Below are 15,156 nucleotides of genomic sequence, written 5' to 3'. Positions count from 1 at the left end.
CGATCGAAAGTATTTTTGCTTCTACAGAAAAAGAAAACGATAAACTCTTTCGGAATGAAACCATTTGAAAGTGGAATTGAAATTCGTATGTAATTAATGTTTTTCTTAAAGTTTCAATAACAAGAACCTTTACTAAAATACGATTCTGGTTTTGATAAGCTAAACAGAATCAATATAATTCTAATTTTCTTGTGAACCAACTACATAAATCGGAATTTGAAACAAAAATGATGATAAATATTTTATTTTTTTAATATTTTAACTGAAATTTCAAACAATAATAAAATCAAAATCTCATTCAACTAAAGCGGAAATTTAATAAAACTATTTAAACTAAACAAATGAAAAATTTTGTCAGGAAACCATAATTTCAATCAAAGAAAATAAAAACGCAAAAAGTTTGTTTTATATTTTTTTGTAAATAATTATTATTTTTTATAATAGTTTTTTTTTTCACTTAAATCATTTTTTTTTTTCATTCATTCAAAAAATAATCATTCATATTAATAATAATAATCATTAAAATTAAAAATAATAATAAAAATAATATTAAAATAAAAATACACTTGTTTTTTTCTGTTTAATTAATTATTATATATTTTAATATAATTAAAACTATATGCAGCTGCTTTATAATTAGTATTTATAGTGATTAAAATTAATTGTTTTATAATAATTAAAAAAAATAAAATAAAAGAGATAATAAAACTATTTAAAAAAAAATAAGACAGAGTTTTAAAAGAAATGAAAAATTATAAAAACAAATTAATAATACTCGCTACTTTTGGAAAAAAAAAACAAAATAAAACAAAACAATTTTTTATGATTTAAAGAAAAGCTTAAGGATTTTTTTTATAAATTTTTTGTTTAAATGAAATTTTTAAAATAATTATTTATATAATAAAATATAATAATAAAGCATTTTGTTGGTTGTTGTTAAATTTATTTAACTTAAAAGAAATATTTTAAAATGAAATAATTTACACAGAGTATAGAGGGGTATAAGAAGAAACGGTTAATGATAAAAACACTTTTTTTTTTGTAAAAAACCAAACTTCTTTATAAAGGAAGTGGTTTTAAAAAAAGCAAACTCTTTAGTTGTTAAATAAAATTGCTTTTTAAATTCTGTTTTTTTAAAGAAGTGTTGTTGTTTTAACTAAAATTTAAATGAAGCATTTTTCTATTATATTTTTTTTGTATAAAGATTTTAGGTTTTTTCTTTTTTAACATAATTTTATATAATTATTAATTATTAAATATTAATGTTTTTTTATTTATTGTTTAATTATTTATGTGATTATAATTAAAAACTTTTTACATTTACAATTGGTATACATGTGGGTTGTATAAATGTGTGTATTTATTGGTTGGTTTAGAGTGTGTATTTTGGATTGTGTGTGTGTTTTTTAAGATTTTTACTAAAAATGTTTTTTTTTATTATAATTTTTTTTGTTTTATTTTATAATTAATTTATTAAATTATGTATACATATGTATGTTTTTGTTTGCCTTATAATGATAAATATTAATTTAAGTTTTTGTTTATGTAAATTTTTTGCAGTTTTTTTTTTCAATTCTTTTTGTTTAACTAAATTCTGTGTGTTTGTTTTTAAGTAGATTTGAATTCAAAATTTATATTCGGAATTTGTTTTAATTATTTTTTTTATATTTATTTTCCTTTCTTTTTTTTTGCAACATATTTCTTATTTTTTGTCGGTTTCTCTTTGCAATTTATATTCAGCTCTGGGGCTTTCAAATAAGGAGATCATTTCTTTTTTTTAGTTTAGTATTAAATTAAAGTTAAGAAATTTATAGTTAATTACAGAATTTTCCTTTTTGTTTAAATTAGTAATAACAAAAAAAGTGGTAGTTGTTTTTTTTTCAAAAATTAAATTCGCTGTGTTTTAGTTTTTAAAGTTAAATTCAACATAAATTTTTTAAAAAACAAGTAATGTCCTTTTGCTGTAGCGGAGGTTGTCTTAAGAAATTTTTTTTTGTATGGGATTTTTTTTAAGAAAATTTTGTTATAAAGAAATTTCCATAAAACACTAGGTGATTGCAGAAGTTCTAAAAAGAAAATAAAAAAAAAAAACAAATTACAAAAATTTAGTACAATTTTCAAATGAAACTTAAATTTGTTAAAAATCTTTTTTAAGTTAAGAAAACAAGAGATAGAGAGAGAAAGAGAGTTTAAACAAAATGCTCACCTTTATTTTTTATAATTTTGAAAGCCTTTAACCGCTCTTGCTGCTGTTGGCTTAAATTTTGAAATAAATTCTTTATTGATTTTTTTTGGGGGGATTTAAGTTTAAAGCTTTTTAAAAAGTTTAAAATTTTTACGTATATCCGGTATTTTACTCTTTTTTTTGACAATTTAGAAAATTAATAGAAAAACAACAAAATAAATTTGTATCCTTTGCCCTAGTGCTGTTGCTTAGTTGCTATTTTGTTAAGTGTTGTTAATGCTGCTGTTGTGTTGTTTTATTTAGGACTTATATATTTGTTCTAAGATTTTGGTTTTGGTCTCCTTTTTCGCTTTCTTACTATATAAATATAGAGAAGATTTTTTTTTCTAGCAATCCAACTTTTTTTTTATTAGTTGGGGTTAAGGTTTTTTTGCGGTTGTATTTTTGTTTATCTTTTGTTTTAATGAGATTTTATTGCTAAACTTGATTACAAATGTTGTCCATAGTATTCAGCAGCGTGGGGATAATGAGGATATGCTTGATGGAAACCAGGATCACCTGGAGGACGATGCATCATATGGGCTTGACTGTCCATCATATAGCCCATGGGATCATGACCATAGCCGGAGGGACCAGCATGAGGGGTGTAGACTGGAAAGAAACAAACGATTAAGAAATTAATAAATTTTTTTAAGAAATTTTAGTCTAAAATTTTAAGACAAAATTTTATCATATTTTGTCTTATTGCAATATTTAACATTAATATTTAATTCATATAATTACCTGCACGATTTGATTGATCAATCATTGGCTGTACAATTCTTCGTCTCGCATTAATGAACCTGTAACAAAAAGAAAAGGAAAAAACAAAAATGAAAATCAGTATATGACAAAAATAAAACTTGAGAACAAAGAAGAAAAAAAAACATTTAATAAGAAATTATTGTTGTATATAAATATAAAATCCGTTTTTAACAAATCATAATTAGGCTTATAATCCCATAAATGTTTATTTCATAAATAATTTATAAAATGATTTATAACATCTCTTTTTTCCACTCGCAGTTTCAGGCTGCTCAAAGAAGCGAATCTTACTGTAACACACCAACAACAAGCACCATAAAAAATAATAAGTTCTTTTACGTTGTTATTGTTTTTGTTTTTGCAATTTTTATTATAGTATTTGCTGCTAGTTTTGTGCCACTGCCTTAGACTTGGATAAAAGTCGAAAATGCCGACAATTGTATATATTTTTATTTGCAACAAACAAGCAACAACTATAACAATAACAACCATGAGTAGAGATGATGATGATGGTTGACAAAATCATAATGTTGCTAAGAACTATAATAACAACAACAACTTCAAACAAAAGCAGCAAAAATATCATTATAACAAAAAATAAAATCAACCTGATTTAAGATTTTTTTTCGATATATTTTTTTGTTTGCTGTAACCATGATTCTGTGGTTGATATTTTTTTTGTTTATTTAAGATGTTTAATACAAAATATATTTATTTTTTTGTAGTTGTTGTTATTATAACTTTTCTGGGTTGTTATTTATGAAAAACCAGCAAAAACTAACAATTTCTTGGCAAACAAACATTATTTTTTTAAGGTTGTTGTTAGTGTTTTTTTTGTCTTGCATTTTTTTACTGTTGCTGTTGTTGCAAACTTTAGTTGCATTTACAAAAAAAAAAAAAAAACTTATTATTGTTGGCTACAAATTGAGGTTAATGCTCGAAGATTGTTTTTTTTTTTTCTTTAGTACATTTTTGCTGTATTAAGAACAAATGAAACCGAAAAAATTATAAAGAAAATGTTTGCCAGTATTTGAAAAATACATATTTTTTTGCAAATCATTTTTGTTATTACCAACAATAAAGCAAAATTTTTGGAAAAAAAACCTTGAAAAAATTTCATAAAAATAAACTGGAAATTATAAAGCATACTTAAAGGTAAAGTTTAACAAGAAATTTAAAGCCTACTTTTAGGCTTTACAATAATTATGATTTTTTTGTATTTTAATTTATTTGTTAAATATTGTAATGTTTTCTTTAACTTACCAATTATTTACTTGCAGTATCGTAAGGCCGGTATCTTGTGCCAATTGTTTTTTCTGATCTTCGGAGGGGTAGGGATGCTAAAATTAAAAACAAAACAACAGCAAACATTAATAATCTATAAAATATATTATATATATTAAATATATAACAAAATAAATAATAAAGCACATTATCTTATAAGCAAACCAACTATAAAAAAATCATCAATCATTTTATTTTTGCCCAAAAACCTTGCTCACATATTCATTTATAAATGACAGGTAGTTTATCTAAACAAATTCTTTTTTTTTGTTCATTTATTTAATGTACAAACAATAACAACAAAACATATAAATTAAATAAAAATTAACAATCAACCAAAGAAAAAAAAACACTAACGCCACTAATCTAAGTAATCTAATACCCCCAAAAAAATATTATCTCACTTTTTACACACTCAAAATGTCCTAAATTTTGTTTTCCTAACTTACTGATTTCATTTAGCTGATAATCTCTAAAACGGGGGGAAAAAAGCCAGAAACTGCATATTGCACTCCAAAATTCCAAAAGTATTTGTTTAGTTAGCCCTCCCTCATAAATTTTCGAAATGAAACAGAATGGAAAAAAAAAGAAAAAATTTAAAAAAAAAAACTCAAACATGTCTAGCGAGCCGCCAGAGTGGCGTCAATGTGTAAACAAACATTTCAAGGGATTTAGAGAAATCATATCAAAAATCAAACAGCAACTACAATTTCTAAACAAATCCCTTTTAGTCGTTTAACTAGCAATAAGTATATGGTATGAGGGAAAATTGAAACAAATAAATATTGAACAAAAAAAAAAAAAGAAATGTATTTAATATGTAGTATTTGCTACTTGAAATGCAATATCTAGCGGAGAGTGCGCCCAATTTTTAAGCAAACAATTACATAGTTTTATAGAAATTCTAGTCTGGTCTTATTTTTTAAGAGTTAATCTAATCTTTTTTTTTCACTATTTGCTGTAAACTTTTGTAATACTATTTAAACAAATATTTTGTATTAATAATAATGCAGTTTTGTGGCGCTTACTGCACAATAATTTTTGGGTGCGTAAGAGTTTTTTTTGTATAATATAATCTTATTGATTGAATAGTTTTGGAAGCAAACAGTAGCTATTATTTATTTAATGATTAACTAGTTAGTTTTTAGAAAAATTATTTAAAACATAATAACAATTTAAGATAAAGTAACATGATTATTACAAGTTCATTAGTTAAAAAATTAAATTAAAAGTTTTTAAGAGATAATTTTATTTAATTTAAAATTAAAAAGATTAAAAACTAAAGGCAATATTAACGCAGCAGTTTATTTGCTTTCTTTAACTAAGAATTGTAGATCATATTTCTTTAAAAAGAGAAAATTATAAACAAATAACTAATCAAGTCACTAAAAAGAAAGCATATTTTTGGGATGATTATGAAATTGTCAAGAATGAATATATTTCAAAATATTGCCACAAATAGTGGCTAGCTTTTAAGGATTTATTGTAGAGCTGTTTCTTCACATTCTTACAACCCTTTTAATTAAAATTTTAACACAAAATTGTATAAGATTTCTTTTAACAAGCATACTTTTAGGCTGATTATAAAAATAATTAAATTTTGAATAAATGTTTGAGCTGTTGGAGTAATTTAACAATTAAAAGTGGTTTTTAAACGTTAAATTAAATTAAATTTTATTTTAATTTTTTAGTCCTCAGTTTTCTAATAAACTTTGAACTATTACACAGATGGAAAAAGAAATATACACGCCTGATACCAAATTGACACCAAAGATAATTTTTCAATAACATCAGTTTTCAAAATATATACATACGTACGACAACACTATGTAATGTTGATAACATTGCAACAATTCGTTGTCGAAATCTAAATGTTATACACATCCGTTGTCTAAATGTTAACAAACGTGGTAAGCTCACTATTGGCAACGGATTGTTTGTCACACATTTAGACAACGGATGTGTATAAAATTTAAATTTCGACAACGAATAGTTGCAATGTTGACAACGCAACGTTGTAGCACGTATGTATATACTTTGACAACGGATGTTATTGAAAAATTATAAACTTTTTGGTGTCAATTTGGTACCAGGCGTGTATATTTCCTTTTCCCTCTGTGTACCCATGAAATAAAGCCTACTTTAGGGCAGGTTAATAAAACTTAATAAAAATCTAATACTAAAATCTAATTATTTTCTTTACTTCCATTCACAAACTATTAATTTGTTTTAAAAACTTTAATTTATATCCTTCTTCTAGCCTTAAGGTTAATAACAAAATTAATTCATTTTAGGCAAACAATTTTAATTAAATTTATTGTCTTGGCGTGTACATGTTAAGACAACTCCCCAATGGAAAAATGCATTAAATGATGAAAATTACTCATTTCTTAAACATATAATAAAATAATACAATTGAAATGTTTGTCTGTAGAAAACATAAAATTTATTGTTTGCAAAACAATATCAGCAAAAAAAACACGCCTTAAAACATTGACATTTCTCCAAAAACAACATTTAAAGTTTTGCAAACTAAACTAAAGCAAATTGTTGTGCCAGGCAAGCAGACTTGCATTACAAAAAGGTCCTTCCTTTATACTTTATCCAATAAATGACAATACAAAACAATAAAATGCAATTTTGTTAAATAATCAATATTATTTTTTGCCAAATAATGTTTGTAACTGCAGCAACAACAACAAATAAGACATATTAACAATAACTACCTTAGAGTAAATACATACATATATAAAGCTAAACAACACCTACAGGACTTTTGCAATAGCTACCGACATGCCAGCAGGTTTGTTAAGGTATTGTTGCAGCAATAGTATTTACAATTTTCGTTTAACTATTAGTATTTGTTGGTATCTGTCGAAATTGTCATTTGTTGCGTGAAATTTACCGTTTTCTTATGCAAAATCATGTTCTACTAACAAGGACATCTAACTATAATCTAAACAAACATATAAACATTTACAATACAATAATAATATTGAATTTTGTTCAATATAGAATATATTTTAGTTGGAAAATATGTTGAAATTGAAATTTTTAACAAAAGTCTGCATTGATCCTTAAACTAATACATACATACTTATGTACAAATGCAAGTTTGTAAGTTTTCTTGTCTAATGCATTTTCTTGTTATCCTGTTTAGACACATAGTTTGTGGCATATAATAGTATATATATATGTGCATATTTTAAGCATATATCTGCATATTATATTTGTTTTTCTTTCTCTATATAGACAAAAACAACAACAGCAACAGAAACCCACCCATATTTATTTACTCCCTTTTTTATTATAGTTTAACATTTTCTAGTAGTTTGAGTTGCATTTTCTTTCTTGTTGCAGTCCGTTAGAACAAGAAAAAAAAAATAAACCATAAATTGTCATAGGTCTTCTTCTTCTAGTTTGTAGCATGTTGTGGTTTATTTTTCCCTGACTTTTTATTTGAAAGCTTTTGTTAGAGAATCTAATAACCATTGATGCTTGTTATAAATAAATAAAATATACCAAAGTATGTGTAAAATTCATTTATTGGCTAAAGTAGTAGTTGTTGTATTCTATTAAAAGTCATGTTTTCATAAATTATAAAAGTTGTTGTTGTTGTTTCTTGTCTACTTAAATTGAAATTTATTTTTCAGCAATTATTTAAAGATTTTGCTAAAAAAAAATAAACTTTAAAGGAAGTTAGGTTCGGTTTTTTTGTTTGTTAAACAGCTGCCGGATGTGCCGGATTTGATGGCTGATGGCTCGTGCCTGGCTTTAGTTGTGATTTGTTGAATTAAAAAGATCCTGGTTATTAAGCGAACTGTGTTAAAAAGGGGTTTAACAATAGTAATTAAATACTGACATCCGTTTTTTTCGCATTTATTTTAGTTTAAGTAAAGGATTTGACAGTTAAATGATTGTAAAAGAAATTTTAATTTAAAAACAATTTTAGGAAAAAGCAATGGTTTCAATAAGAAGAAAATAAAACATGTAAAAATGTATAGTCGGGCATGACACCCTACACCAAAGATTATGTTAAAAATTTTGATAATTTTTTTTAATAATAAAGTCAATTCAGAAATATTTTTTTGACGAAAAGAGATTTTCTAATTGAGGAGTAATATGGGGGCAGGGGGTTATTATAGTCCTATCCTTATACATTATGGTACAGGACTTAGGTTAGGTTAGTTATTTATGCCGAATATCATATATAATATGTTTATAAAGACATTTTGATCATCAAGTTATTTTCTGAAGGGGACTTTGTATGGGGGATAGGATCAAATGAGGCCCGATCAGCAAAATTATTAACCTATATATATATAAAAATTAATGTATGTTTATTTGTATGTTTGAACGTTATAGACTACTAAGCGGCTGAACCGATTTTCTTGAAATTTTCACAGCGTATTCCTGTATGTCTGGAATAGGTAATACTACTTTTTACTTTGATATTTCAAGTGGGCGAGAAGCCACGCCCATATTAAGAAAATATAAAATCCTTATATTTGAGATAATATAACAGTTAGAGTCCGCAAATTTTGACGGAGCCACTTAAGTGTCAATATGATTATTTAGGATAAAAAGTGGGCGGTCTATCATTAGGGGGCGTGGCATCTCCCATATAAATTAAATAAAAAAAAATCGTTTATCTTGGAAACTATTAGACCTAGAATCTTTAAATTTTCCTTGAAGAACTTTGACATTCATCTGAACATTTAGAGTATAACGGGCGGACTTATGGTTGACTTGGTACCTCCCATATGAATAAAATACAAAATTTCGTTTCACTGGGAAACTAATAGAACTAGATTCTTCAAATTTTACACAAATTACTTTAATATTCATCTGAACATTTTGGAGGAAAAAGGGCGGACTTTCATCTGGCGAGCTTGAAGCCCCCACATGAATTAAATAGAAAAATTCGTATACCTGAGAAACTATTAGAGTATTAGTTCTTATATAAAACTAAGTTTTGTCGATATTTGAAGTGATACAAAAACATTTAACATATTTATGAGCTTAAAAGCTCAATTCGGGGTGTACGGTTGTATTGTGCTATACGAAATAATGGACCGATTTTAACCTCTCTCAATAAGCTTCGTCCTTGGGTCAAAAGAAGAGCATGTGTCAAATTTCATCAAATTATCTTGAAAATTGTAGAGTGCGCACCAGGTTTACTTGGACACACAGACGGACAGATGGACGGACGGACATAACTAAATCAACTCAGAAAGTGATTCTGAGCCGATTGGGGGTGTTATAAATATCAGCACAAACGCATAATACTATCCCCACTATAGTGGTGTGTCATAAAAGCATTTATTAATAATGCAAATTTTCTTGAAGTATTTTTAAATAAAAGTGTAATTAAAATAAAATATATAATTGATTTGCCAATTATTAGGTGCTTTTTTCTTTCAAATTTAAAAAAATATATATATAAAATCTTAATGCGTTGTTAAACTTTGCACTCAAAGTTTTTCCACTTTAAAATATTCATTAAACCCAGGACAAGACAAAAATTATAAACAGATAAGATCTTTTTAAAAAGTAGTTATAAAAAACACAAAACCAGCTACTAGGTTTATGTCTAGATATAGATGTTTAGTAAATAAATAAAAACAATTTTATTTATTTTGTATTTTTTTTTTTATATAAATTTTAATTTTAAAGTAAATATCATATAAAATGCTTTATTAGCTCTGGTGGCTGGGTAAAAAAAAGTTAAAGCGTAAGTATTAGTGAGTATCTGTTTGTGTATTAGTTTAAGTCTGTAGTTTTATTGCTGTTTTTCTGGCTGATTTTTTTTTTATATTTTTATTATTATTATTTTTATGGTAGGAGGTGGAGATTTGCTTTGGTGGCTGGCTGACTGGCTGATTGCTTTTGCTACAATATTTAGCCAGCCATATTTGTTATGGTGGCTGTTGCCGTTGGTTTTTTATTTTATTTTCATTATGAAACGATACGCAAAACTGTGTGTTCAGCTCGCTATTGGCTATAAACACCACTCATTAATTTCTACTAGCAACCGGCAACGGCAACAGCAATATTAGAGAGGTTTTGGGCTTTATAGAGATATCAACACTTGAAATTGAAGGCTGGCAAAAAAACAAATATTTTACTCTGGCTGTTATTTGTTTAACCAAAAGCTGGTATAGTTGTTGTTTTTTTGGGGGAAATAAACTTTTCATAATGCACAAATTTTTGCTTAAACTAAAAATTTCTAAAGTAATACATCACTGTCAAAGTTTTTTTTAACAAAAAAAAAAACAAACTAAAATGTCAAGTTAAAAACTGCCATGAAAACCCCAAAAATTTCTCTCTATTATTACAATATAAAATTTTATGTATTTTCTTAAACAAACTTTACTTTTCAAGATACAAATCTTAAAAATTACCTTTTAAACCAGTAGTTTAGCAATAAAATCTTATGTACAAAAATATCCTTTAATCTTTAGTAATACTTTCAATGTTAATTTGCTGGTCAAGTTTGGTTAAGCTGCTATATTTTGGTCAAAAATGGATAAACAAATATATAAAATTTTATTATAAAAACTTTTAAGAAACCTTTCCCTATATATTAACATTTCTTCAAATATCCTTTTTGCTTATCTTAAGCTATTTAGTTGTGTTTTTTTATGGTTTAAGGAAATCATGTTTGAACTTATGTGGTGGTTTCTTAAGAGTTTTTGCATCATAAATGAAGCATAACAAATAGAATTTATTTCCGGTCAGTGATTATAATATTAAATAAAAGTGGTTGGTTTTAAAGAAAATACATTTAAATTTGCAGCTATCAAGGAAATAAAATTAATGAAAGAATTGGCAAAAAAAAAAAGGAAAAGTTTTCCCAAATTCTTCAAATTGTTATTCTTTACATCAATTCTTTAAATCAATTAAGTATTTGTTGTTCCCCAAACAACTTCATTCTTATTCTCTACATTCATTTGTTTAAATTTTATATCTTTTAAAATACATCTCTAAACTCTTTAGCGTATTCTGTTTGAAAATAATATTTAAAAAAAAAAACATGGTGTGAAATGCATATGAATGTCATTTTGAGACAAAGTCCATTTCATGTATTAATTTACCATACAACAAAATAATTAATTACTGTCACGCCTTAAAAAAACTACTACTACTACAGCAACAACAACAACAGCAAAATTTGCACATAAACTGTAGAATAATTTCACTTGCATTTAGAATACAAAAAACTAAAAAAACAGCAACAACAACATGGTAAGAACAATCATCATACACATGTTGCAAGCAGACAGCAACAACAACAGCAACAGTAATAATAATTGTTTCTAAAACAAGCAATTTTAAGGTATTAGATCTTTGGAGGAAAATGTAGACGAAGAAAATTTTTAGAAAAAAATTTAAAATTTTTATATTTTTAGGAAATTTTTAAAATTAAACCAAAATTCGCAAAATTTTCCTTTACAAACTCAATGAAAATTTTAACTAAAATTGGTATTTAATTTTTTTTAATTCCCAAACTGTTAAAAAAAAATCCTAAAAATCCCTTTTTAAAAAATTAAGTTAAAATTTTTTAATTAATCTTAAAGCCATTTCACAAATTTCCTAAAATCCCTTTTACATAATTCAGTCAAAATTTTTACAAAATTAATGAATATTAAGCCCTTTAACAATTTTTGAAGATTTTTAAGTAATATTTCGAATTCCCAAATCTATTTACATAAATCTCCATAATTTCCTTTAAAAAAATTTTGTAGGAAATTTTTAAAAAATTGGCTCAAGAAAGAAAAAATTGGCTTGAATATTCCATTAATAAGTTCCTGCTAATTATTTCATATCCTCAAAAATTAAAAAAATATGTACTTAAGCCAAGTACACAGAGGGAAAAAGAAATATACACGCCTGGTACCAAATTGACACCAAACTGTTTATAATTTTTCAATACCATCCGTTGTCAAAGTATATATATACATACGTACGACAACACTATGTAATGTTGACAACATTACAACAATTCATTGTCGAAATCTAAATTTTATACACAGCCGTTGTCTAAATGTCAACCAACATACGTGGTAAACTCACTATTGACAAACAATCCGTTGCCAATAGTGAGCTTACCGCATTAAGACAACGGATGTGTATAAAATTTAGGTTTCGACAACGAATTGTTGCAATATTGACAACGTTGCATTGTCAACATTACATAGTGTTGTCATACGTACCTATATATATACTTTGACAACGGACGTTATTGGAAAATTATAAACTCTTTGGTGTCAATTTGGTACCAGGCGTGTATATTTCCTTTTCCCTCTGTGTATAAACTCTTTTACTTAAAGGCTGTTTTACCATAACATTGCAAGTGTGTATATTATTTCTTTGGCATAAAGATGATATTTGTCGTTGGCCTGTCATCAGGGGTGTAAGTTAGAGACATTAGTTTGAATTTTATTTTTCTAACCACAAAGAAAATAAAGAAAACATAAACTACAATAAATAAATAAATTGTTTATTTAAACTTGGTGAAAAATATAAAGTAACAATTTTCACAATATATACACATACATACTTTTCCTTACTACTTGCCTCATTTTTCTTTTTAATAATACTTTAAAATGTAATAAATAAATTTGTTAAGGAAAAAAAGAGTAAGGGGCATAATTGTTGTTGTAGTTGTTGTTGGTGGTGGTGGCAGGCTGGCAGTCAGTAGTAGAAGTAGTATGAGTAGTAGAAGGTTGTCATGACAAGTTTAACATTTTGCTGGAACGTGTTGTCTGCAATATTTTTATTTTATTTCATTTTACACACTGCAATTTATATTTGTTTGTAAAAAATGTGTATGTAAAAATGTTTGTTTATTTGTTGGACTGTTTGTGTAATTGTGTGTGTGCAGCCAACAAATGTTAACGTCGCCATGCGCAAATTGTTTTGTAGACATTTTTTGTTGTACGTACATTATTGCTTTTGTTGTTGTATGTACATTAAAATTAAAAACAGCCAAGTATGAAAGCAAAAAAAATTATATATAAACTACAACAATAGCAACAACAACAACAACATCATTATCAACACGGAAAATGCATGATGGTGTTAAATAGCGAGCAAAAACAATAATAACAGCCAGCAACAACAACAACAACGTCGTCAAAATATGCACATGTTATTTTAAAAATAGGCGGCCTTAAAGGCGTCAGCCATTATGGTTTATATTTAAGACGAACGTAAAAGCAACAACAACAAAAACTGATTAAAATTATAAACCACAAGCAAAAACTAATAATTATTTAAGAAATTTGCCTAAAGGTTGAGAAATTATAGCAGAAATTTGTTAAAAGCTTTTTAAATTAAGTGAGAAGTGGAAAGCTTAAGTTCAAAACTTATTTAAGAGAAGTAAACATTATGTTGATTTTGTTTGAAAATAATAGCTTTATATCGAAAGTTCCAATCAAATTTTGTTATACAAAAAGAAGCTTTCATAAAAGCTTTTATAAAAATGTTTCTTGTTTCAAAAGCTTTTAATTAAAAATCATGCTTTTCTAAAAGCTTTTGAAAAATTCTTTTTTCCAAATGTCTTAATTACAAAAACTTTTTTGAGAAAAGCTTTTCCTAAAATTACTTTTTTTAAACGTTTTTTTTTGTCAAAATCTTTTCATAAAAGCATAAAGCTTTTCAATAAGATGTTTCTTTATTAAAAGCTTTCAGTAAAAAATGCTTATTTTTCATAAAGCTTTTTATAAAATAACACTTTTTGCAAAAAGCTTTTTTAAAAATATTTTTTGTCAAAAACTTACCATTAAAAAGTGGATTATAAAGCTTTTTATAAAAAAAACACTTTTTACAAAAAGCTTTTTTTTTAAATATTTTTTGTCAAAAACTTATCATTACAAAAATGGATCATAAAGCTTTTAATAAAAAAAACACTTTTTGCAAAAGGCTTTTTTAAAAATATATTTTGTCAAAAGCTTTTCATCAAAAAAGTTTAAGTTATTATACCTAGAATTCTCAACCCTACCCTCCTACATAATTTTAAAACATATCAGCTTAACCCTTTTTTGTCTACAATATTGCACTCTTTTGTTTCATTAGCACTCTGCTTTTGCTGGCTGGCTGACTGACTGACTGACTGTTTCCAAACCCAGGCAACAAATGTTTATACATATGCAAGTCTGTCTGTAATATGTGCGTCTGTCATTCAGTCAGTCGAACAAACATGCAAAAGACGAGAACAAGAAAATAATACAGAAAAAAGACTCCCCTCCTACTTTTTCCTTTTTTGTTTTTGTTTTATTAAGTTTTTCTTCTTGTTGCAAGAATATAATATTATTATAGGTTTTATTATTTTTTTTTTTTTTTTTTGCTGCTGATAATATGTTCCATGTGTTGTTGGTTGCGCGAGTAACCATAAAGTAATTTTACAAAGTGTTTCATTTGCACAATGTCGACATTTATACATATAACAATAATAACAACAACAAAAACAACAGCAACAACAACAAGAAAGTAACATTTAAAACAACACAAGTTTTAGGTCGTGTCTGGCTGCAACACACAATTTAAGTTTCCACTTCTTTTAAACATACAACAACTATAGTTTTTGTTTTGTTTCCAATGTTTTTTTTTATTTTTTATGTTTGTTTGCCATTTCTGTTTGTTGCTATTATAATTGTTGTTGTTGTTGCTTTTTGTGTGTATTATTACGTTTTCATATAAAAATTTTTGTTTGATGGCTGACTGACTTGACTGTTTCTTCTTTAGTTTTTTTTTTATTAGTTTCAGTTTATTTGGTTGGTGGCTGTCTTGGCTTTTCTGGTTTAGGTTGCAACTATTGCGTCTGCTCTTGTAAAGCCTGGTTTTTGTTTCAGTTTTATTTAATTTTCTGTTTGTTGGCT

General features: G+C 26.0%; 1 protein-coding gene across 4 annotated transcripts in view; it reads right to left on the bottom strand.

The window, feature by feature from the left end:
• Positions 1–1,771: 1,771 nt before the first annotated feature.
• LOC119604243 (homeobox protein homothorax) overlaps positions 1,772–15,156 on the bottom strand; it is a 160,595-nt gene continuing 147,210 nt past the window's right edge. For all 4 annotated transcript variants that reach the window (XM_037956744.1, XM_037956734.1, XM_037956758.1 and 1 more), the window contains 4 exons: positions 4,253–4,329; positions 2,969–3,027; positions 2,207–2,836; positions 1,772–2,066 (listed from right to left, as the gene is read on the bottom strand). In XM_037956744.1, coding sequence (XP_037812672.1) covers positions 2,673–2,836; positions 2,969–3,027; positions 4,253–4,329 — 300 coding nt within the window. In that variant the 3' untranslated portion in view covers positions 1,772–2,066; positions 2,207–2,672. The remainder of the gene's footprint in view (positions 2,067–2,206; positions 2,837–2,968; positions 3,028–4,252; positions 4,330–15,156) is intronic.

Source organism: Lucilia sericata, unplaced genomic scaffold (assembly GCF_015586225.1).
Source record: "Lucilia sericata isolate MDLA Ls3-8-SP2 unplaced genomic scaffold, ASM1558622v1 Contig000012F_arrow, whole genome shotgun sequence".
In the NCBI taxonomy this organism is placed as follows: Eukaryota; Metazoa; Arthropoda; class Insecta; order Diptera; family Calliphoridae; genus Lucilia; species Lucilia sericata.
This window is presented reverse-complemented; position numbering and strand designations above follow the sequence as displayed.